At 44.2% G+C, this 24,842-nt stretch overlaps 1 protein-coding gene across 3 annotated transcripts in view; it reads left to right on the forward strand.

Moving 5' to 3' along the window:
• ENDOD1 (endonuclease domain containing 1) overlaps window positions 1-24,842 on the forward strand; it is a 125,891-nt gene that overhangs the window by 39,365 nt on the left and 61,684 nt on the right. For 2 of the 3 annotated variants that reach the window (XM_063608237.1, XM_034933565.3), the window contains exon 2: window positions 1-23,958. In XM_063608237.1, coding sequence (XP_063464307.1) covers window positions 1-1,203 — 1,203 coding nt within the window. In that variant the 3' untranslated portion in view covers window positions 1,204-23,958. The remainder of the gene's footprint in view (window positions 23,959-24,842) is intronic. The other variant, XM_003828413.6, reaches the window with a different exon arrangement.

Consider the following 24,842-nt stretch of genomic DNA (forward strand, 5'->3'; position numbering starts at 1 on the left):
ATCGATGACCCCAACAGCAACCTTGAGGAGGCGATTAATGAGGCAGAGGCCATCACCTCTGTGAACAGCCTGGGAAGCAAGCAAGCCTTGAATACAGATTACCTTGATTCTGATTACCAAAGAGGACAGCTTTACCCATTCTCCCTTAGCAGTGATGTCCAGGTGGCCACATTTACTCTCACAAATTCAGCCCCAATGACTCAGTCCTTCCAGGAACGGTGGTACGTGAATCTCCACAGCCTAATGGACCGGGCTTTGACCCCACAGTGTGGCAGTGGGGAAGACCTATATATCCTCACAGGCACAGTGCCCTCAGACTACAGAGTTAAAGACAAAGTGGCAGCCCCTGAGTTTGTTTGGCTGGCAGCCTGTTGTGCTGTCCCTGGAGGAGGCTGGGCCATGGGCTTTGTCAAGCACACCCGGGACAGTGACATCATAGAAGATGTGATGGTAAAAGATCTTCAGAAACTGCTTCCATTTAACCCTCAGCTGTTTCAGAACAACTGTGGTGAAACTGAGCAAGACACAGAGAAAATGAAAAAAATCCTGGAAGTGGTTAACCAAATCCAGGATGAAGAACGAATGGTGCAATCTCAAAAGAATTCTAGTCCCCTTTCTAGCACCAGGAGCAAGAGGTCTACTCTGTTGCCTCCAGAGGCATCTGAGGGAAGTAGTAGCTTTTTGGGAAAACTCATGGCCTTCATTGCTACCCCATTCATCAAGCTTTTTCAATTAATTTATTACCTTGTGGTAGCAATCCTGAAGAACATTGTCTATCTCCTGTGGTGTGTTACCAAGCAGGTGATTAATGGCATAGAAAGTTGTCTTTACCGCCTGGGCTCAGCCACCATCTCATACTTCATGGCCATTGGGGAAGAGTTGGTGAGCATTCCCTGGAAGGTGCTCAAGGTCGTGGCCAAAGTCATCAGGGCTCTCCTCCGGATCCTTTGTTGTCTGCTGAAGGCCATTTGCCGAGTTCTGAGCATCCCTGTCCGTGTCCTTGTGGATGTGGCCACTTTCCCTGTGTACACCATGGGCGCTATTCCAATTGTTTGCAAGGACATTGCACTGGGCCTTGGTGGCACTGTCTCACTACTCTTTGACACTGCTTTTGGTACCCTGGGTGGCCTATTTCAGGTGGTTTTTAGTGTCTGCAAGCGGATTGGCTACAAGGTTACTTTTGACAATTCTGGGGAGTTATAAACTCAAAAAACTAATAGTATCCAGTCACAGTGAATTTGAAAGCTGGAATATTTTGTCTTTACAATGGGTTTCTGTTCACTGTCAGTTATCATTATATTTTGGCCTTTGGTGGGGATGTCTGCTTGTTTTTGCAAAAGAAGATGGCAGAATTTAGACTTGACAGAGGAGAAATGCTCAGGGTGAGATTAGGTGTAGTAATCTGCTGTTTACCTCCAGTTATATGTGCAAACTCCCAAGCCACTAATAACTTCAGTTATGCACTCTAACACAGACGACCACCTGAAACGCACTGGTATTTATTTCTGATAATTAAAAATTACAGGGGAGGGAAGAATTAGAAAAAGAACAACTTTAGACCAAAGGTGTCTGAGAAAAGGAGAAAGGGAGCTTGTTCTTCCCATTGCTCTTTGTGATTTAAGGCAAAACAGATTAAAAAAAAAATCTGCAGCCAATTTCTTGGCATTTGCTTCTCTTTCTCCTCAACTCGACTGACCTTGGTGGAATGCAGATAATGCCTCTTTGTTGAAATAACTTTGTGGGAATGTACAATTTTCTATATCTCTTAGCTTTCCATGGTTCTCAAGGATATGTACAGTTTTCATTTTCCTCCAAAGTTGAATTTTGCTACATTTTTCTTTTAGGTAATGATAAGCATTTTTTAAAAAATCATTTTTAGGTAATGGTAAGCATTTTATGCCAAATGTGGCATAACAGAGTTTGAATTGAAGGGCAATTTTTTTTTCTTTTTTTTTTGGCCCCTTGAATGGTATAATACAGTCCTCTCTGGTGGAAAGAAGAGAAGAGAAGGTGGACAGCCCTGCTCTTAGTAGGTGCTGCAGATCCAAGGACATCTTTTGTCCAGCTTGGATTAACTTGACGTGTATCCCTGCCTGACAAGGTTGAACTGAAAGATCTATATGTTAAGCTAACATGAAAATTCATATTCTGCAACATAGTAGATTTTTCTAATGCATCAAGTAAGTACCCAGCACAGTAAAAATACTCTGACTTATGTCCCTAAATGGTTGTTTTGATACAACTATATAGAAAAGAGCCACAAAATAAAGATAAAAGTTATTGTGGCCATCTCTGAAAAAAATATATAAAATATTTAAGAATAATTATATCTTAGGAAATTATTTTTATAGTGTGTTTGAGGCTACAAACATAACTCCCCCATTAATACAAATTAAATGTGAGAGCTCATTCTCAAAATTTTTTTGATCAAGCACTTGTCATTTTAAATCTTGCACTAAAAAATGGTAACAAGAGGGACCAAACTTTGCTTCCCACAATTGGGATGGAATCACCTGGATTTTTCTGAATGTTTTAAAGAATTGCTGAGAGGTAGAAACAGCCAAGTATGAAATACTGATCTTGGGGCTACCGCCCAGGATCAATCAGAAAGTTATATGCAAAAATTCGGGGTCCCAACAAGGAGAGAACAATATGTCAACCATTTGCATGGGGTCGATGGATGAGAAACATAAGCGTAGCAAGAGTTACATTTTGCAGAAAAATAGCAGAGGCACACCCAGAGTAGAACAGCAGCCAGCAAGCTGCCATCCTGATCAATTTGTGATGCAAGGTTAGGGAGTATGGGCACCGCATGGGTCCATGCCAGGGAGATGTGCACCAGGCTTAGCTAAGAAACTTAAAGCAGTATTTTACCAACTCTTGTCTTAGGGAGCATAAAGTTTGGATGTCCCTTTATTTCAGCAGTGTGAAGGTAAATGGAAGGGTGAGGGTTTGACTTGGTACTGATTGGTCAAGAATCCTGCTGGATAAAGAAAAGGAATTTTAGAAGTGACCAGAGGGACAGTCCAGCCAAACTATTATTTGATAAGGAACCCAAGGCCCAGGGAGGCAACAGGCTAGCCCTTAGTTTCATGGCTAGCTGAGAGCAGATTAGGAGCCAACGTTGTTTGCACATGTCCCATCACACCTGAGATGTCAGACATGGGAAGTTCGTGCTATTATTCAGCTGCCTCTCTGGACCGTGGCAAGATTTCCTCATTCATCAAACAGACTCCAGGCCCTGACTAATCAGTTGGATTTGGCATGTGTGATGAAAACAATTAGCCGTCCACCTACAACATTATGCTTACTGCATCCCATGGAAACTTAATTCCCTCCTAGCACATATTTGCATACTGAAAGGTCCGAAAAGGGCATCCATGGCAGCTTGAGCCCCTTAGCACCATGTAAGGAGCACAGCATCCAAACGGCTTCTTGAGAACCATTGGGGAATGTCTTTCTTTTTCGCATCCAATTGTTTGTTTAGTGTCTATTTATTCTTGGGTGGCCTGTTTTGAAATCTAAAAAGGGACAATAAAGCAAAAAGTATCAGTAAGGATAGGTGGCTGAGACCCACTGCCCTGAGCTACTAGTGTGGCTGTGCCTGTGGGTCTCTAGAACCATCTGCATTGGACGTGAAGCCACAGCAGGTGGCTGGACTGCTGGCCTGTTCCTAATGAGCTACGCTGGGCTTTGAGGTAGAGGTTGGGGTTGATGAACCCCAACTCTGGCTTAAAGATCTTGCTGTGGCTCTGTTATGTTCTGAGGCCTTGGGATTAGCCTCTTCCTCATTATGGAGCTGATTTTCTAGTCTGTGGATCAGCTATGCCTTTGGACACTTCTCTTTTCCATTGTGCCTTTTGAATGTTGTCTTCTCACTCAGCATCAGCACTTCGACCTAAATGCAGACTAGGGAGTTGGGAGGAGGAACCAAAGTGAATCATCCTTCATTTATTCAGTCATTCGTTCATCTGTCAAACATGTATTTGGACATCAAGGTTGCAGAGATGAACAATGCATGGATTTCATCTTTGAGGAGTTCAAAACCTAGTGGAGAGAACACATGGTACAATCGTAACACATGAAGGACAAGTAAGTGCTGCAATAAAGGTACTAATAACATGTTCCTTGGAACAGAGGAAGAAAAACCACGAAACCATGGAAATTAGGGAAGCCTTTACAGAGGGTGTGACAAAACTCAATTTGACATTTTCAAGCTATGTACAATGCTGTGCACCTTGCAGATGCTCAATAAAGTAATTACTGACAACTCGTTAGCAGTTCTGTAAAATATCTAAAAGGGGAGAATCCTAATAGTTGAAATGAGGCTTGGGGACTGTGAATTGTTGCCATTTTCTTCTTGATCTGCATTAATTCAAGCAGCTTCCAGTGACTGGCTTTTGTTCATTTCTTTAAATGTTTGCATCATACATGAAAAAACAGAGAGGTCTGGATCAGTGAAACAGGACTTAGAACTATTTTTTAATGTTATTGCTCTGCAAAGTATTTGGGACAATAAGTGTTTTTGATATCTTGCATAATTAAGCACCAAAGACTTACTGCTTCACTGAATCTGAATCACATAGAAAATTATAGAAATACTTTTATTAGTTTGTTTATTCATTAGGAAGCTCCCACAGTGAGAGAAATTACAAGCAGTCTCTGACGGGGGCTGGTCCTCTCTGTGGCCTTTAGTAGGGTGATCCTCTTGGGTGGAGGTGGCAGTAATTCTTGGTTGCCTTCCCAGTGTGGGCAGCATCTTGCCTAAGCTCACCACAGAATACATGTTTGTCCAAATGTTAAACTACAAGCCATATAGTGTGGACTGCTTGCCTTTCATTAATGGGTTCTCAGTCTTCCCATTGTCTCTCTTTGTAGGTATTTTCCCCCAGGTCATGGATTGATGTCTAACTCCAAATCAATTTTTAAGCTTAAATTTCAACAAAGAAAGTGCTTATAACCACTTGTCATCCTCAATTATCCATGGTGAGGAGGTGGATGTAAGATGACTTCTGGAGGCCAGTACTTCCTAATGATTAAGAGCCCACGCTCTAGAGTCAAAATGATGTAGGCACAAATCCTGGCTTCCCCACTTATTGTGTGATCTTCAGCAAGTTACTCACCTCGGCTTTCTCATCTATACAATTATGAGTACCTATCTCAAAGGGTTGCTATGAGCATTAAATGAGTTAATGAACATAAAGCATTCATCACTTACCATGCTTGGCACATGGTAAGTGCTCAGCAAATGTTAATTGTTGCTAGATCTGTTGTGGGCAATGATATTTACACTTCTTGGACAAAATTGGTTTGATGGTGCCTTAGAGGTTAGGATGTTTCTAGATCAACGCTGGAAGAACCAGGATCAAAGTGTGGTCTGGGAGTCAAAGTCATGAATGAAAATGAAGCAAGCCAGAACCTCATCAGTGGTGTCCATGAATCTGAAGGTACAGATAAGGGTTGGACCTGGAGTCTCAAAAGAGAAGGGTCAGAAAACTGAAACTCAACATGTGTCCAGCACTATTCAGTTTTATCTCATAATCAAGCCTCCAAACTCCAAACACATTGTCAGCATCTGCTTTGAAGGTAAGCATTGCAGGTAGGATGAGGCAACCCAAAGATGGCATTGAGAAAGAGGCAGAGCCTCTTGGACACTGTGCCTGGTGAGTGTGGGTTGGTGGGGGAAAGGCAGGTGATCATTCTGATACAGGGCCTTGGGGTTAACTAGTTTTAGTTGTCCTGTGACACTTTTGGAAAAGTCTTCAAACCTTTGTGAGATTTAATTCCTTATCTATAAAATGTGGGTAATAAAAATATCACCCCATAGGGTTTTTGTAAAGATCAAGTGAAACTAGCTTTGTAAACTATCAACTATCATAAAAATATAAAGATTCATAATTATAAGTTTCCAAGGTTGGTCCTATTTCTTTAAAAATTGGTGCATACTTCCATCTTTTTAAAGGTGAGTAGATGTGAATGAAAATTAAAGTGCTTATTCAGAAAGCATAAATGGCTTAGCCAGAAATTGGGTTTGACAGTAAATGTTGAACATTATGCCTTGGGAACTTAAGATTCTCAGAATGCTGCCTCATCCAGCCTTGAGTCCTACTTTCTTAAAACCCAATCAATCCCGTTTTCAGTAGATTCCTCCACACACCTCATGTCCATTTGCTGTCTGGGTCGGCTGAATCATTGAAATGAGTAATAGGCACTGAAATGAAAGACACCATATGAATCTTGTAAAACCTGAAAAGAAACAAGTACGAGACAGTGAACAGTCCTGGTGAGTCTGAGAACTGGCAGAAGCTGCCTAGACCGCCCCTGGCAGCCTGCACACTCAAGGCCAGCCCAGGCCTGCCACTGACATCTGTCCCTGAGAACATCAGACAGCAGCTTCTGGGCTTTATTTAGGCTGCACCAAGTGTGTGTTTCTGCAGCATTCTTGCTGATTTGGCATATCCAGATGTATTCTGTTTACTGCGTCTGGAAGGAAACTTCCAGGGGAATAGAAGTCTCAGAAGTGAGGAAGTGGCAGGCTTGTGTAAAGGGGAGAGTGCACCTGGAACACAGGAGCCCTGAGTTTCCCTCCTCTGAGTTACTGTCCATTTTCTGGATGTAATCACTGGTATATTTGCAAAACAAGAGAGGGACCATCTCTAGGGTCTTCTCAAATTGCAGGCAATAAATCCTTGCTTTTCAACAAGTACTTTCATATATTTGGGTCACAGAGATTCTGATTGCATTCTCTCAACTTATCTCTCCTATCTGAGGGTTACCAAAAGTCAGAGAAATTCCCTGCGACGTTATCAGGAAGGACAGGGACTGATACATCCTGAAAACATCGTTATTTTTATTATTATCATCAGCATTTCTTCTCCCCAGACTTAGAGAATTAATTAGCAGGGTTGCCATTAGGTGGTGGCCAACCTAAGAGTAAGAAATGTTAGTAATGCTCCTGGCTTCTGTTTAACTCCCTCAGTAGCCTGAAGGGTTGCCAGAAATCTCACCACTTGGCACGCTTCCTGTAGACTAGGAAAATACAAATAATCTGAAAGAAGTTGACACATTGTGTCAATACTAGCAACTTAGGGTAAATGATTTTATGAAATCCTTCCTACTAGCTGGGAACAATTCTACCTGCAAGTAATTGTTTTTTTTTTTTTTTTTTTGAGACGGAGTCTCGCTCCGTCGCCCAGGCTGGAGTACAGTGGCGTGATCTCAGCTCACTGCAAGCTCCGCCTCCCGGGTTCACGCCATTCTCCTGCCTCAGCCTCCCGAGTAGCTGGGGCTACAGGCACCCGCCACCACGCCCGGCTAATTTTTTGTATTTTTAGTAGAGATGGGGTTTCACCGTGTTAGCCAGGATGGTCTCGATCTCCTGACCTCGTGATCCGCCCGCCTCGGCCTCCCACAGTGCTAGGATTACAGGTGTGAGCCACCGCGCCCGACCACAAGTAATTGTTTTGATTGGTAAGAGGTATGGTGGGAATACCATACCGAGAGTCAGGAGGTGCCTGTCTTAGACCAGCATCCTGTGGAACTGGAGCCTTACCCCAAGTGAGCCCTTTATTGTAAGGGCTGGAGACAAAGTGAAAGACCCTGTAAGATCTTAGAAATCAGGCCACAGAATTTCTCTCTAAATGTCTAATATTAGATCAGTCCATAATGGATCAAAGTAGAAATGCACACCTGAAAGAAATAACAAGCGTGTTGGGCCTATTGCACTCATAACCAGTGGTGTGCTGGTAAATGTTGAACCACCAGCTTTCTGTGTTTGCGGGGAGAGCACCCTGATTTGTAATGTTTGCCAATTTCTGTGGTGTCAATGTTTCCATCACAGCTGATGTCAAGCTGCCAATGTGACATCACTGAAAGCAGCATTGGGAAGAGATGTACACAGCCTGGGCTCCTGAGCTAGTGCAAGTCACTGGGAACTGGCTCCCCCATACCACTAACTTCATCATCCAATTGAGTGCATAAGATACACAGAAGGAACATTTCCAGCAGAAAATAATTGAACAGCTATAGTATGGCAGAGGAAGGAAAATCACTGAAACAAATACTGACCATGCCCTTTTGAGTACTATTCAGGAGAGAGGAAGGCTTGACAATCTGAACTTTAAATATTTTGAAATCCAAAGGCTACATCCCCAGCCCTGTAAAATAAATTCATAAGGTTATTTTAGCTCAGTGCCATTAAACAATAACTTATCTAATGCCTTATTTTCCATCCTTCTCCAGTCAAACAAGCTTCTGCTCATGGTCTGGCTTTCTTTTTTTCTTTTTTTTTTTTTTTTATTATACTTTAAGTTCTAGGGTACATGTGCACAATGTGCAGGTTTGATACATAGGTGTACATGTGTCATGTTGGTTTGCTGCACCCATCAACTCATCATTTACATTAGGTATTTCTCCTAATGCTATCCCTCCCCCAGCCCCCACCCCCACAACAGGCCCCAGGGTGTGATGTTCCCCATCCTGTATCCAAGTGTTCTCATTGTTCAGTTCCCACCTATGAGTGAGAACATGCGATGTTCGGTTTTCTGTCCTTGTGATAGTTTGCTGAGAATGATGGTTTCCAGCTTCATCGATGCCCCTGCAAAGGATGCAAACTCATCCTTTTTTATGGCTGCATAGTATTCCATGGTGTATATGTGCCACATTTTCTTAATCCAGTCTATCATTGTTGGACATTTGGGTTGGTTCCAAGTCTTTGCTATTGTGACTAGTGCTCATGACCTGGCTTTCTGTTGGTTTGCCTCTATGGTCCAAGTACACTGAACATACAGATTTCAAACTCTCTTGGCAATGCTATACTAAAGCAACTTGAACAAGTGGTTTTTGATTATGTTTTGGCTTCCTGTGTAGCTTAAGTACATAATGTACATAAGATGATAATGGGAGTGCTCTAGTCTATATATCAGCTCTATTTTTAATGTAAATTAATAAAATTTCATTGTAGTGTTGTCCTTAATCTCTTGTGTGTCCTAGCATGAATCCCTTTCTTAGAGTCTTATTGCTTCCAGAAGCTCAGCAGAGCCCACATCTGAGCTTTCAAATCTGGAAAATATTTCAGGTTGTGGTATTCAGATCAGCAGAGAGAATTCTGCACAGCCTTGGTTAGCTTTCCCTGAAATACCACTGCCACATTTCCATCTCCTGTCTCAGACTCACCTCTGAGCTCTGCAACCTCTGTCTGTGAATCAAATGTCACAGGATGTGTTGAAAATCAATAAAAACTCATCCTCTGCCATTGGATGGCAGAATGCATTAGTTAGGATACCTTTGCCTGCATGCAATAGAAACCCCTCTCAAACTAGCCTTGTCCCAAATTTACTGGATCATATAACAAGAATTTAGAAGGGGCCTCTTGAATCAGGGACTCACAAAATGACAGAACTCTATCCACTATCAACAACTTTTTGTTGTCTTCATTCTCACCTAGAGTAAATGATATTTCTTCATACGCTGTGAAGCACAGGGAGCTCTGAATATTCACCCTGATGGTCTCATATCTGGAGGAGGAAAGCTCCTGTGTTAGTTCTGGCTGGGAGAATCCCCAGGAAGGTTTCTTTTTCCTAGTTGGGTACATGCAATCCTTGAGTCAATCACTGTGGCTGAGTGAGTGCAATAAGATGATTGACCCAGACTGGATTATGGATCCATATGATGGTGTTGGTAGTTCTCATAGGAAGGACAGAGGAGAGGACGCAAGATAGACATCCGCAGTAGTCCCTCATAGACTGACTTACAGCTTTATTTAAGATGTATAATGATGCCCTTTCAATTTATTAGGTGGCTTTTAACTTGTAAAGCTCTTTCATGTTTATCAGTGGACTGCATCAGAACCACAGATGTGTTTGGTTTCTCTTAAAAACAGAAGCTATGGCCAGCATTTCCTCAAGGCCATAACAAGCTACAGCTGAGTAGACAGGGCAAGCATCCTACAGTTTGTCATAGTCTCCATGGTGTCTCTATTGCCTCTCTGACCTGATCCACTTTGCTCATTTAACTTACTTACCTGGCTCCTGTAGCCTTTTGGGTTTGCTGATCCCTGATGTGATCTCACGTCATTCACATCTATTCTGTGAACACTGATTATTCCCATTTTATTTTAAACCAAGATTCAGAGATTCAACTGACTTTCCTATGGTCACACAATTAGAAGGTGAGACCCAGAACCTAGATTTTAGAGATGAAGGCTCTTCAGTCCCCTGCACACGGTTGTAAGTTATGCAGAGGTTTCATATCTGCTATGTGAAGGGAGCCCTCTAGGGTTGTGTAGTCAACACTATATGTGGAAGCCCTGAGGCTATTTTCCCTTCCATTTCACCATAGTCATAATACTGTCACAAAGTTAGTGGAAATAATGCACTTCCTTCAAAATTTATTGTAGAACAAGTACTCGTGACTAAGTAAAATGATAAATGATCAGATTGGAACAAATAATTCAGTTAATTATATCACTAAGTCTTACCAGAGACAATAGTAAAACTTGTCTGACTTATGCAAATAATATAGTTAGGTCTGCAGTGGAGAACTCGCTCTGTAATGTCCACAACTATTTTAGGAGTGATTTTATTGTCTTGAAATTTTTCTTGCTATACAAATAACCTTAATCTCCCAGTTTCCATGTGATTAAAATGAGAGGTTTGCACTCAGTTTTCTAGTGAGACAATGATGCTTAATCCTGATTGCACGTTAGAATTGCCGGGGAGGTTTTATTGATTTTTTTAACTAATGTTAGGGTCCCATCTCTAGTGGTTTTAAAATAAGCTTCAATAAAGAAGATATACAAATAGCAAAAAGTACATGAAAAGATGCTCAACCCCATTAGTCATTACAGAAATTCAACTTAAAATCACAATGAGATCAACTGTACTCACTATATAGTATAAAGTAGACCCATGCAAGGATGGCGAGGATGTGCAGCAACGGAGCTCTCATTTAATATTAGTGGAAATGTAAAGTGGCACAACCACTTTGGAAAGCTGTTTAGAAGTATCTTAAAATGATAAACTTACGTCTACCATATGATTCAGGCTTTCCACTCCTAGGTATTGATCCAAGAGAAAAGACAACATACATCAATACAAAGACATACCATGCAATGTGCATGTTCGGAGCAACTTTATTTGTAACAGTCTACAACCGGGAAAAAAAAAACCAAATGTCCAGCATCAGTTGAATAAACTATGGTATAACCATAAATGAATGCTATTTACCAATAAAAAGGAACTGACATATATAACCACATGGGTAAATCTCAAAAAAATTATGCTGAGTTAAAGAAGCCAGACGAAAGACAACATATGATATGATTCCATTTGTAAAAAAATTCTAGAAATGTAAATTAATCTATAGTGACAAAAAGCAGATCTGTTTTCTTGGTGATGGGATGGGGAAGTAGGGGAAAGATTACAAAGGGCATGAGGAAACTTTATGAGATATTGTATATGTTCATTATCTTGATTATAGTGAAGAGTCAGGATGTATATTTATGTCACTGTGCATCAAATTGATTGTTAAATATGTGCAGTTTATTGTATATCAATTATACCTCAATACAACTGTAAACAACAATACTGATGCCTAGCTCTCAGTCACAAAGATTCTGATTTAATTGGTTTAGGTGGGGCCTTGGCATCTGTAAATATTAAAAACGTCACCTATGATTCTATTGTACAGCCAGGGTTGGTTCTGTGATTTTAGATCATTATAACTGCCCTGGGCCAGGTAGTTTGGGAGAAACCTCCCGCACTTTTTAACTAGAGCAAAAGGGGATCACCCACACAAGAGCTGCTGCTCATGCATGCAAAATGCTCCAGTCAATCACCTCAGTGTTCAAGGCTCAGACCTGGCCTCTAGAAGATGGAGCTACTTGGCCTTTCACAGAGCATGAGCCCCCTCCATCCCTGCCATCTATCCATCTACTCCAGCTGGCTTAATGCCCTCTTGAGACTTCATTTTCCCTTCAAAGCTTCCTCTGGTGAGCATGTCAATGATATGTAAACTATATAAAGATGTCAGTGTGTATGTGTAGAAATAGTGTGACTTGCTCCAGGCAGACATCTCCTAATAACACCTGTCGGTATACCTTGGGCAGGATAAGACACTGACATCAGCTGCTTAAAGGCAGCAAACTGCAGATCCCGAATCCTGAAATGTGGAGGAGAAATGCTCCCCACTCTGGTGGTCCCAGTGATGGCAGCAAAACTTGACCAATAGGGGGCTGCCCCTTTTGGTAAATGGTCTTTCTACTCCACCCTGAGACACAGCGAGAAAGATCTTGTTACAAATTCTACTCCACTTCTTAGTAATTTAAGCTAGTCACTTAAGCTCGTTTTCCCTTTATTTCCTCACTTCTAAAATAGAGATAACATAATCTTCCTTGTTTACCATAACAGGGTTATTGTGGGGATCAAATGAGAAAATGAATGTGATCATGCCCTATAAACACAAAGGCATTATTATGTACCATGATTATCCTAGTGTTTTATAGAAGGGAGCAGTAAAGGCATAGACTCACTTGGTGGGAAACTGGATGAGGCTCCTGGAGTCTGAGTGGGTGTGAGGAATGACATCATTGCAGTCTCCAGAAACTGGACTTGCTGTTTCCATGACTTGAGTAATATCATAATCATGATGATAAGGATATCTACAAAGAATTGTACACTTAGGTCTAGACACTGTAATAAATTGTACATCTATTTTATTCTGAGCTTACAGAGGAGGGCACTGAGGCTTAGAGAGGTTAACTACCTTGTCCAGAGTCACACATCCAGTAACTGGACTTGGGTCTTGACATACCAAAGTCCTGCTCCAGAACCCACAGCAATAACCAAATGAGCCTTCTCCTACAAGGGAATGACTCTCAGCTCAGTATTTTAATAAATGACTTAGGTGCTTTTTGCAGGTATTCTCAATCTCAAAGCAGGCAAAGCTCTGCTAGGAGACAGGTGCTTTGTTCTAGAATTTTCTGTGCTATCTGAATATGACAGAGGGTGTTTATGATTGAGTTTTCAATGCAGATGTTTTTCCTTAGCTTCTAAAAACAAACCTAGTGAAATAAGAGTAGGGTTATCAGGTAGGTTGCAGAACCTAGGGTGATCTGCCTTGTAGAGTTTGTGGTTAATATTCATTTGTTGAACCTTCATGCCCACCAGCCTGTATATTAGGCACAAAGCGTAGACCAAAAACATAGTCATGTACCTGCTATTACAGTGCTTGTACCAAATGCCTACATACTGTGGCTGGGGAGGTTAGAAGACTGATAAGCAAATAATATGGTAGACAAAGAACTAATGTCCTTAATATATACATAGAGCTCACAAAAATGCCTAAGAAGAATGCTTTCACCATTGTGTTGTTGTTATATAAAGTCACAGTTTATCTTTTTGAAGAGAATGAGTTTATAGAAAGGCAGATTAGGAATGCAATCTTTCCCATGTGACATCCTTTCTTTATATGTATTTTTATTGTCAGAAAAATAATTTCATGGGCAAAGGGTTTCAAAATGTGAGTTCTCATTTTGAGAAGGGAAAATGCGAAGTTGCTACAAAAAAACTTATCTTTAAGAAAGAATTCAGATTTATAAATGCATTCAGCCACTCTGACTAGAGGTGAGGTTGTAGAATGGGGGTGTCTTATCTGTTGCACTCCCTGGTCTGAAATACCATTATTGCAGATATGTGCTCAACTCCTGGCTTCCCTGAGTAATTCCAGCCCCCATTTGAGAGGTTTGATTTCATAGGACTGTGGAGAGTCTCTTTCAGGAAAACAAAGATCGAGCAATGCTGATCACAAGCTGCTGGAGCTGGATCCCCTCTAAGGGGCATGCCCAGGGAGTCTCACAGCCCTGCCAGTTTGACAGCAAAATGGTACAGACAGGAAACCTGCACTCTCTCTTGCTCAGGCTGATCCTGGTTAATGTCCAATGTTCCTTTGAGAAGGATCAAGGACTCTGGGTCTACTGGCAGCCTGAACTGCCTCCTGCAGCTCTCTTTGCTCCCGTCATCCTCGGTCTGTTTAACCAACTTCCTAGAAACCATCCATTGATCTTCCAGTACGTTGGTCAGTGGAGATGAGATTGAGTCAGATGAGGAACCCATCCTTGAGGAACTCGTGATCAAGTTGTCCAGAACTCGTGATCAAGTTGTCCCTCTGTTTGATCAGTTTTTCAAGTGTCCTCGCCTTCTAGCTTGTTTTCTTCTGCATTCCCAGAGCAATGTGGCCCTGGAGAATGATTCATTTAGTGCCAGCTACTGCATTGTGTGGTGAGAAGGGAGAGGATATAGGAAAAATGCTTCTGTAATAGCTTCTATGATGCCATTGGTGTTGTTGGCAGTCACCACCCTCCTTCCTAACTCTACTGGCAGGCTGTGGAGGCAGGGTGTGATGTCCAGCTGCAGATTTCTGATACTGTCAAAAGTGCTCACATCCCACAGCCCCTTGAGCTGTATTATTCCTTGGAGAAGAGTTCCACACAGCTCTACTCAGGGCTCCAACTCCAAGCCGTGGGTTGGACAAAGAAGACAGGGGAGGTGATCTAATCACCAACACACATCTCTCTGCAGTACATTTATAGAAGACTCGTAAAGTTACTCACTTTGAGAAATTAGATACTGTGTAGATGTTGTCTCCAAATGCTAACATTATGTAAGGACATGACATTGCTTTCTTCACAAGGAAGAGGAAAAGCAATTTTCCTTGCTTGGCTCAGGTTGATCATGTGAGAAGAGCACAGAAAAAATCAACTATTAAACAGTGGGAAACTACGTTCATCACCACTGAGGGAGATGGTGTTTTGAATATAATGAAAATGGAACTGATCAGTGAAGAAGCTCTCAGGCTCTGTCTAGATTTTGTTTTAGCAGGCCTTACCCCTGAAAACTATTTTATTTTTAATCTTCATCACACAAATACACTTTCCCTTGAGTGAGTAGCATCATCAACTGCTTGGGCATTTCCCCAGATCTAGTCAGGCTTAGCTGGATGGGCATAAACACTGTGGACATGACTAAGCTTAATTCCATTACATGAATTGCTTGCAAAAAATAGACGAATCCGCTTAGGACCTGAATAAGGAGTTTCCCAAAGTTGTGAGGCCCCGAGTGGACCTCTCCCTGCTATGTTTTCCTCAGAGTGCTGATCTGGGACCTGAGAAACAGGGTGCACCTGTTAATGTGGTTTCTCCTCCCTGCCCACTAAGTCACAGAGCCTGACATGCTGTTGCTCTAGTAGCTACTCTGCCACTCTCAGTCATCACACTTCTGACATGTCACTTGTCACTGGTACTGATGAGTGCTTCAGATTCAGTAGCAAGCATGGCAGGGCCAGTGGCAGGAGGATGGAGGTTGTGGACCATCATGTACGTGGACCATGGTATGATCTGTCTTCACCACTAAACTGGAAAATGAAGAAGATGATGATGGAAATTTTCCTGTGGATATGAGATGGGTGGGGACACAGATGGAGCCCTTTTGGACCAAGGACATGGAAGCAAGAATGAAGGCCTGTCCTTCCACAGGCATTCTTGCCATGACTCCATGGATTCATCTCTCCCTAGGAATGCTGTCATGATTTCCAAGATCCTTCACATCCTAGGAGTGATCAGCAAAACTCCTCAGACCTGTCTGCCCTGAAGAGCGTCCACTATGAACCTCCAGACCCATCAATCTAGGAGGGCTATTGACTCCTTAGAAGCAGTGCAAAGTAGGAGAGCACATCGGCACTCTCCAGGTGCATCTCTTGCTGGAGAAATAATCATGACTTCCTAGATCTATTCCCCCCTCCCTCCCTCAGGAAGACCTATCTTAACTCTCCAGCAGAGACATCTCCATCCAGCAGGACCTTCCATGATTTTCCAGGTTGGCTTCCAATATCTATCACTTTCTACCCAGAATAATAATGAGCGAGCTATGAAAAAGAGCCTCCAGCAAGTCTTTTCCACATTGGAAGAGCCAGGAACCTCTCATTTATTCCAAAAAGCAGCAAATAGAAATACAATTCAGACCTCTCTCCACCATGAAAAAAAAGCAAACAAAATCCCATTCTGAAAGTAAGAAGTAACATGCCTTCAAAGCCTCTTTCCCCAGCCATAGCAAACTTCAGATAAGCTCTTTGTCTAGAAGTCACACTCTGGATCTCCTTACCACCAGAGTGGGCACAGGAAGTCCTCTGACTCAGATCCGTCTCTCTGTGTAATAGACCTTGGCCAAGGAGTTCTGATTCTGGAGACAGGGGAGCAACTCTTCTGATTCCAATCTGACCCCGCTCCAGATGGGTCAAGTTCCTGCAAATAAGGCTAAGTACTTGCTTTCCTGGGCCCAAACTGACATGCAGTGAAAACCTTAGGAGCTTAGGTGAGCCAAAGAAACCACAGAGTTTGAAGTTGAATTCCAAATGCCAAAGCCATATTTTAGTAACTTTAAACTGGATTATTTAGACCAAAGGAGAAATGCAGAGAAGATGAGGAGTCCTCCCAGTGGGGAAAGGGGCTGGCACAGAGCCAGCCAGAACAATAGAGTGTGGAGGTGCCGAAGCCCCCGGATGGCTATGTGGATGAACACTTACACTGAATGCTCAGAGGACAGGAGAGAGGAATCCCATGGCCAAATTGATTGAGAAGAATTAGCCTAAGGAGATCAGAGATAAGAAAGTGAGGACTCACTGCAGTGGTCTGGCACCTCCTTCCAACGGATTCAATATCTGGCTGGGACACCGCAAGGATGGAGAGAACAGATCCAGTGTGTTTGACCCAAGGCAATTTGCAGGCGTGCAAGCAAGAAGACAATCACTGTTGTGACTGAAGGTATGAGCATGGGGGATGGACCTTCAGCTGCTACATCTATCTTGACTAACAATCAGGGCTTACCCAGATCAGCAGCAACTTGTTGGGCACCAACTTTGGTCCTAGAAGAATTTGGGGCTGGAAATTCTAATTAGGGGCACCATGAACTTCTCAGCTATTCTAATATAGAGGAAACACTGGTTTTTCAGTACCCTGAGGACATCTAGAGTTTATTCTGCTTAGAGTTTTTCTCTATTTTACTTTTCTTTCTGTAGCTGAACATATCCATATTTATTAGAAAAAGTGCAAAGCCCTTTAATTTGTACTTATAGCATTAATAAGGGGGTAGAGGCAAGACCAGAACTGGGGAGTGTTCTCTTCCTTAGACAGCAATCAGCAGCTCAGACAGCATCTCTGGCAGTTGACTGTAAAGACCACTGACATCAACAAGATCCCACATTTTATGAGCAATAGCTTGGGTTCAAAAAATGCAAGTTTATAGCAAGAAGGTGAGTTACGTAACACATACTCAAGGAAAAAAGCAAACAAAATTGGTCAAAGATAAGCCAAAAGGAATACATCCCAGCCAATGCCGGACAAGATGGAGATGAAGAAGAATCTCTTTGGGCTATAAAATGACTAAGCAGAGAAATTTGGAGGCGAATGGCAGAGCCTCCTCCTCTTCCAGATTGACTGTTTAGAGGTTGACAGGGGCATCCTGCCCTGCCATTGCTTCATTTCTGCTTAGAGACAGTATTAAAAGTTCCTGGACAGGTGCCAAAAGTACCATTGACATGCAATGAGTCTCACAAGACCATCACCTTTAGGGTGTTGAGCAGAGAGGCTGACCAGGCAAGTTTCAAACACACTGCAACAGTTTCTCTCCACTTCCACTTCAAGAGGGTGACACCACCACCAGACCTCCTGGCATGAAGAGGCTCCACTCCTACTGAGAAATAGTTTTCCTCCTTGGCCATCACTGCCCTAAATTTTTGCCGCCACCCTCACATGTGGTCCTACACCCTCAGAGCCCTGAGCTACTCTTACTCTGTTGTGTCTGCAGCTCTCTGGTTCTAATCCTGGCACCAGGAATCCACCACCAACTTCCGGGGTGTACTACCAATTTCTAGTGTTTGCTTTTCATTGCTGATTTTCATATCCAGGCCCAGAAGTTCACCCACCAACCATTGCAATTTGCCCCCAGGTCCCAGGGGTCCAGCAGCTTCTGGATTCACCCCAGCCTCTTAGGTTGCGCCCAGTGACCCAAGAGTACACACTGATTCTCAACTCCCCATTCCTCCTCTTTTTCCAAATGAAAAGCTCTACCCTTTTCCCCCTCAAGCTTTATTTTTTCTTCTAATTTCCCATCTTTTTCTCCATAGGGAAGTTTTGGTGATTTTGTATAGGGGCCTGTACTGTCCCCAGGGTTGATTAAATAGATTCTGCCCCCCACCCCATGATATGAATACACTGTTGCAACAAAAACTATACTAAGCTGCTAAATGAAAGAGCCCTGTACTCTACTGTTTTGTAATAAACTACAGTTATAGCCCTGCAGAGAAACATTAATACAAACAAGGAATAAGTTTCAAATAAGAAAGAGGAGAATAAAGAGGAGAAATGATTAAAGGGAAACTGAGCAATGAAGCAAACTTTTGTCTATCCATGCAAATTCTCCCGCTCCCAGTACCTTGTGAGTTGTAGATGGCGCTCCTCAGCAGGTTAGGCTGAGAATAAAGGGCCCAATTCAGATGACTCCTCTGCTCTGGTGAGTTACCTCCTCTGTTTCTTAAAAGGAGAAAACTAGAGCTTTCTCTGATGTGACACCAAACTTATGTTTATTTTTTAAAATTGAAATTCTAACCCTTATATTTGTGTGAAACCCATGGCTTGTGAAACATTTTTAAAAACAATTTTAAGAAGCCATAAAACATGGCTGCATGTGGGAAACTATGATAGCTAATAACTGTAGCAGCTGCCAACTACTTGGCTGTAATGGACTCGAACTCTTCAGCGTTTTTTTGTTTGTTTGTTTGTTGGCTGATTTTACTTGCCTATTAAACCCTCAGCCTATTAAAAACTTAGCTCATGAAACTTGAGCTCATGAAACTTGAGAAAGCAGATTACACTGCTAATTTTCCCTGATGTAGTTGTGTGAAATAAATTTGAATTAAATGAATCTCTGGCATTTTTCTGAACCCACACAAAAAGAAATGCATTTTTTTGGTGGCTGTTTTCTTCTTCTCTCTCTCTCTCTTTTGTTTTGTTTTATTTTGGTGCCTCTAGGAGCTGGGGCCTCAATGATGAACAAGATCCAGGCATTGGCCTTAAAGAGCCCACAGGCTGGTGTTCAAGATCCAGGCAAACCCCTCCTTCCTTGACAAGGGTCAGCTTTGAGCAAAGATGGGTAAGTGGATGTGTAAACAGCCAACTTAGGTATATGGAGCAAGAAGCCAAAGAGCTGGAGAACTGCCACTCAGAATACAAGTTGATGCACAGAAAATATATCAGCAGAATCCAGAGCACCAGGAAGCTGAATCAGCAGAGCTGGCTGATAGTGAGATGACTCACCCCATTCCATGCAGGGGAAATGCATCTGTCTTCTTCGTATCCTCTCTCCCTGCACATATGACACTGGGCAGAAACTGTTCATGTGTTTGCCTCTGGCCCTGGGCTGTGTCTTAGTTATCTTTCTATCCCACTTCCTGACATTACCATCTACCACACTTTCTGGTGCGGAGCGAGGCTTAATAAATAATAGTTGTATTAAACAAGCATTCAAGAAGAAATGTCCTCACTAAGTGGGAGGTTGAACTAGAATAACTCCCAAATTCTGTTCTACTTGGAGATTCTATGATTATATAGAGAGTCTGGCACGGGATAGGTGCCCACTAAATATTGATTCAGATGATGCCTGCTTAGTTTTGCAGTTATTTGTGCCCATGTTTTATCTCCCCATATAATCAGCTTACTTTTTTCTGCAACCGTATTAATTATTTACGAAGCACGTTAGTAATCAGTTTGCATGCATTGTCTTACTTGATTTCACATAACCCTAGGAGCTAGTGATTTAGTTTCTATTGCTGCATAACAAACCACTCTATAACTTAATGGCTTAAAACAACCATTTATTATTATCTGTCTTGGTTTGTATACTAACTGGGCTCAGTTTATTCCCATTCTTTTTGGGGTCCCAGATGTGGGCTGGTGCTGCAGTCTTCAGAAGGCCCAAAGGTGCTGGATGTCAGGAGAGCTCACTCGGTGGGCAGTTGATGCTTGCTGTTGGCTGGGACTGTTAGCCAGAGCACCTACACATGGCTTTCCAAGTGTTCAGGCTTCTCACAGTATGGTGGCTGGGTTGGAAGAGGGAACATCCCAAAAGACTCACACAGAATGACTTAGCTTGTATGAACTAGCTTTGGAAGTCCCAGACCATCACTTTTGCCACATTCCAATGCCCAAGTAAGTCCCTGAGGCCAGCCCAGATGCAAAAGAAGGGGAATTAGATTTCATCTGTTGATGGAGGAATGGCAAGGTCATTTCTGAAGAGCAGCTGAGATGGAAAGTATTTTGTAGGCATTTATGGAAAATGCCATCTGCCACAGTAGTTACTATTAATATCTCTTTCTACACAGGAGAAAATTTCACAATGACTTAGCTAAGTTATATGATTAACCTGCTTGTTCAAGATCAGCCAGATCCAGATGTCATCTAATTTAGTAACCATTATACTTCACTTAGGATAGTGTTCTAAAACTTTAATAAGGAAGGAGTCACCCCTTTCAAAAATGCAGTATTAGTATCAAGAATATGAAAACATAAATTCTAGTAAAATTTATAAAGTAGAAATATAAATTCTAGTAACACTTGGGATGCCATGTTCAATAAATATTACTGAAGGAGGAGCTAACATCTGCTGCACTGCTTCAGTGGTCCAGGCACTCATACGCTATATATAAACTCACTTAATCCTCAGTTATCTTTTCCCCCCAGATGAAAGTGAACTTTAGAGGGATTAAATGCCTTGCCCCAAACCACGTAACCACTTAGCGACAGAGCCAGGGTTTGAACACAGTCATGTCTCAGTCCACATTCCATGTGCTTTCCACTGAGCTCCATGTTGCAGGTTGGGCTCCCCAGGAATCAGTCTCTGAGATGAGAGTAGCATGCAGGAAGTTAGCAAAAAAGTGCTCAAGGGGAACACACGTGGGGAAGGGGAAAACTCAGGATTAGGCAAAGGAGAAGGTGGGCAGGTAGAACTAGAGCCAAGCAAATGCCAGCCAGCCTTTTGGAGGGTTTGGGTGGATAACGGACAATGTCAAAAACAGCATTAATTTTCAATCCTGGGTGGTAGAAAGACTATATATATGTATGTATATATGTATGTATGTATGTGTGTATGTGTGTGTATGTATGTGTGTGTATGTGTATATATATGTGTATGTGTGTGTATGTATGTGTGTGTATGTATGTGTGTATGTATGTATGTGTAATTTCTCTATGTCAGACACTGCTGGGTTTGTGCCCCCCTCTATAATCTACTGATTGTGGGACTTCACACGACGTAGAAAACATAAGTGACCTAATAAGCCCTCTAGACAGGGCTTCAGGGAGGAGCCAAGGCTGGCACATAGTCAGAGGGCAGGAAAAGTTCCACTCCCTCCGTGTGATTAGGAGGGCTGCTTTGTTTTCTTCCCAGGCAAGAGACCTCAAAGAAAAGTGTGACTTGTGGCAATCATTGGAATGCTCTAACGGGAGGGAGCCCTAAGCTAAGGGGAGGGGCTGTATCAGCCCCGGGAGGGCGAGCGACAAAGGGGCATTGTTTCCCTGGAGGGCAGGCTGGGGCAAGGCTGACTCCACTGCCGGCCTGGGCGTGGGCAGGTTTGTTCCCGGGAGGAGAAGGCCTCCATCCTGGCCCACAATAGCCAACCCAAAACAGTTCTGGCAAAATTAAAAGACGCAGGAAAATGCCAGCGACCGTTTATTTTCTCCTAGGGTAGATGGGGGAGAAAGCAGCTCCTTTTTCTGGGCTGAATGGAGTCTCAGGGAGGGGGCTAGGTGACAGCATCGCCCTTTCCTCTCCGGCTATTGCGCACCTTCTGGAGCCTCGCTCAGCCTGCTCCCTCCGGCGCAATACGCCAATGCTGCTACCCACAACGCACAGACCAGAAACCAGGATAGACAGAAGCCTAGAATGGCCTGGCATCGAGCATGCCCAGCGCAAACGCAAGGTCTCTTCCTCTCCTTTCGGTGAACCCCACGCCCAGTCCCGAGAGAGAGAGCGGATGCTCATTTCCGAAAGCTGGCAATCCTGCAGTGGCCACTGGAAAAATACATATACGTGTGTGTGTGTGTGTGTGTGTGTGTGTGTGTGTGTGTGTGTGTGCGCGCGCGCGCGCGCGCGCGCACAGTGCATATCGTGCCCATCCACAAGGAAACCTGGCGGCTCCACAAACAACTTTGATTCCCGGGAGGGCGGAGGTGGAGAGAGATTCTCCGCTTGGATAAGGGCGGCTGGATAGCCGAGTACTCTCTTTTGGGGCTGTTGGCCGTCTCCGGAGTCTCGGGAGCGCCTTGATGTCCCTTCCCAGGGCTCGGGTTCCTTTGAGAGAATCAAGAGGAAGGTGTTTTTCACTAGGACTCGCGGTGGGCCCCACCTGCCTACCGTGGCCGGCCGGGAGCTATTACAGCAGGGTCTGCCCGTCCGACGACGGCGGCTCCAATCTGGGGTCCCGCCGGCGCCGACCCCTCAGCTCTCTCCCGATACCTGCTGGCCTCTCTCATCTTTGGTGGCACTCGCCGCCACGGGGACGGTGAGATCAAAGAGGTAGACCTAGGCCAGGAGGGACTGCCAGGGCTCCTTCTCGCGGGCCAGCCTCTCGTCCTTCCTCCCGGGACGGGGCTCTTTCCCTTTCTCCGGATGCGGGCCTTTGAGAGTCAGCGACGCCTTAGACTCCTCCCAGAAAAATGCACCCTCATCTACCCAATTCTGCCCTACCCTTTGGAGCTCCTGGACCCTCTAACCGCTCGGTGGGGTCAGAGCCCACCCCCGGAAGGGCCGCTGGTCGGGGACTGGTTCGCCCTCTCCTGGCCTCCTCGGACCAGCGCGCGGGGAGGATCCCGCTAACGCCGGGCGCCTGCAGACCTTGAGCGGCCTCGCCCTGGTGACCTCCCCGGGAAAGGCTGGGCGGTGCTTCCACAATGAGGGCCACCTGTTAATTTGCACGAGAAAGTGCTGCCGAGGGCCCACACGTGCGAATCCACCTGTGGAGTGCGTCCCCTCTCTGGGGCCAAGGCCTAGGGGAGGCCGAAGCGGAGAAGTTGCCGGAAGACTGGGAAGTAAGAGTAGGGGTGTCGGAGGAATCGAAGTTGCAGTGACATCAGGCTCGGACAGCCGGCGGACTCCTCGCAAGGTGATCGGATACTTCCGAGAGCCCCACAGTCCTCCTGGGCCTTTGCCCTCGCGTCTGGGATGCGCTCGGGCGCCCCCAGTCTGCGATGCGTTCGTACCTCCAGTAGAGTGACGTTTTCGCCGGGCCCCTCTGCGAACAGTCTCCGCCCTCCTCCACTGTGAGATATTTCACAGTTTCACCCGCAGAGGGCAACCTTATTCCAAGTTCCTGAGCGCCCTAGGCCTCTTTCTCCTCCCTGCCTAACTGGTGAGGTGGGACTTCAATGCCTTTTAGGTTTACAGTCTTTTCCTCCCCACGGCTTCTCTTTCCTCCCCGTCTCAGGCACTGGGCATTTCCAGTCGATCCAGCAGGTCTGGCTTCTCTCACATATGCAGTAAGGGTTAGGGGAGAAGGTCCCAGCTCCTCTTGTCTCTAGCAGAGTGTAAACTGGCTCTGCTGAGGAGGTGGCTGTGCTTTTATTCCTTCTCCTGAGAACTGTTTATATATTAAGGAGCTTCACAGCCTCCAACATAAGGAAAGCAGGTAGGAACTGATCATATAAGGCTTTGTAAATGTTTTAGACTTTGGCTTTAATGGGAAAGAAATGGGGAGCCATTCGTGGGTTTTTGAGCAGCAGGTGGATATTGCTTTTCATAATGACCACGCCAGCTGCTGTTTGGAGAATAGACTGTAGGGGTCACTGCGCAAAATGGAGGCCGCGATCCACGTGAGAACCAGGTGAAACAGAGCTCGGGCCATGGAGTGGCGCTGGAGGTAAGGAGAAACACTCAGACTCTGGGTATGTTTTTTGAAAGTAGGATAAAAGGCCGGGCGCGGTAGCTCACGCCTGTAATCCCAGCACTTTGGGAGGCCGAGGTGAGCGGATCAAGAGGTCAGGAGATTGAGACCATCCTGGCTAACACGGTGAAACCCCGTCTCTACTAAAAATACAAAAAAAAAAAAAAAAAAAAAAATTAGCGGGGAGTGGTGGCAGGTGCCTGTAGTCCCAGCTACTCGGGAGGCTGTGGCAGGAGAATGGTGTGAACCTGGGAGGCAGAGCTTGCAGTGAGCCGAGATGGCGCCACGGCACTCCAGCCTGGGCGACAGAGCGAGACTCTGTCTCAGTCAATCAATCAATCAATAAAAATACAAAACATTAGCTGGGTGTGATGGTGTGCACCCTTAATCCCACCTACTCGGGAGGCTGAGGCAAGAGAATAGCGTGAACCCAGGAGGCAGAGGTTTCAGTGAGCCGAGATTGCGCCATTGCACTCCAACCGGGGCGAAGATTTACATATATATAAGATTTTCTGTCTGATTGTTTGTGGGGTATGAGAAAAAGACAGGAATCAGGGATGACTCCAAGCAGCTGGAAAAACGGAGATGCTGCTGGCTGAGATTGGAAGATGTTGGGGTAGAGGGATAAGACAGCTTAATGTTATATATTTTAGGTTTGAGGTGTTCATTAGAAAAACAAGTGGAGAGATTGATTGGGCAGACACGCAGGTCTGGAGAGGGCTGGGCTGGAGATAGAAATATGGGTTGCCATGATACAGGCAAGGGACTGAAAGCCCCATCAGTCCCTTGGAGAGATCATCAGAGAGTGAGTAGAGACATAGCAGGGCGAAGCCCTGAGCCCCGGTTCCCCCAGCATGTAC

This window comes from Pan paniscus, chromosome 9 (genome assembly GCF_029289425.2).
Source record: "Pan paniscus chromosome 9, NHGRI_mPanPan1-v2.0_pri, whole genome shotgun sequence".
Taxonomy (NCBI): Eukaryota; Metazoa; Chordata; class Mammalia; order Primates; family Hominidae; genus Pan; species Pan paniscus.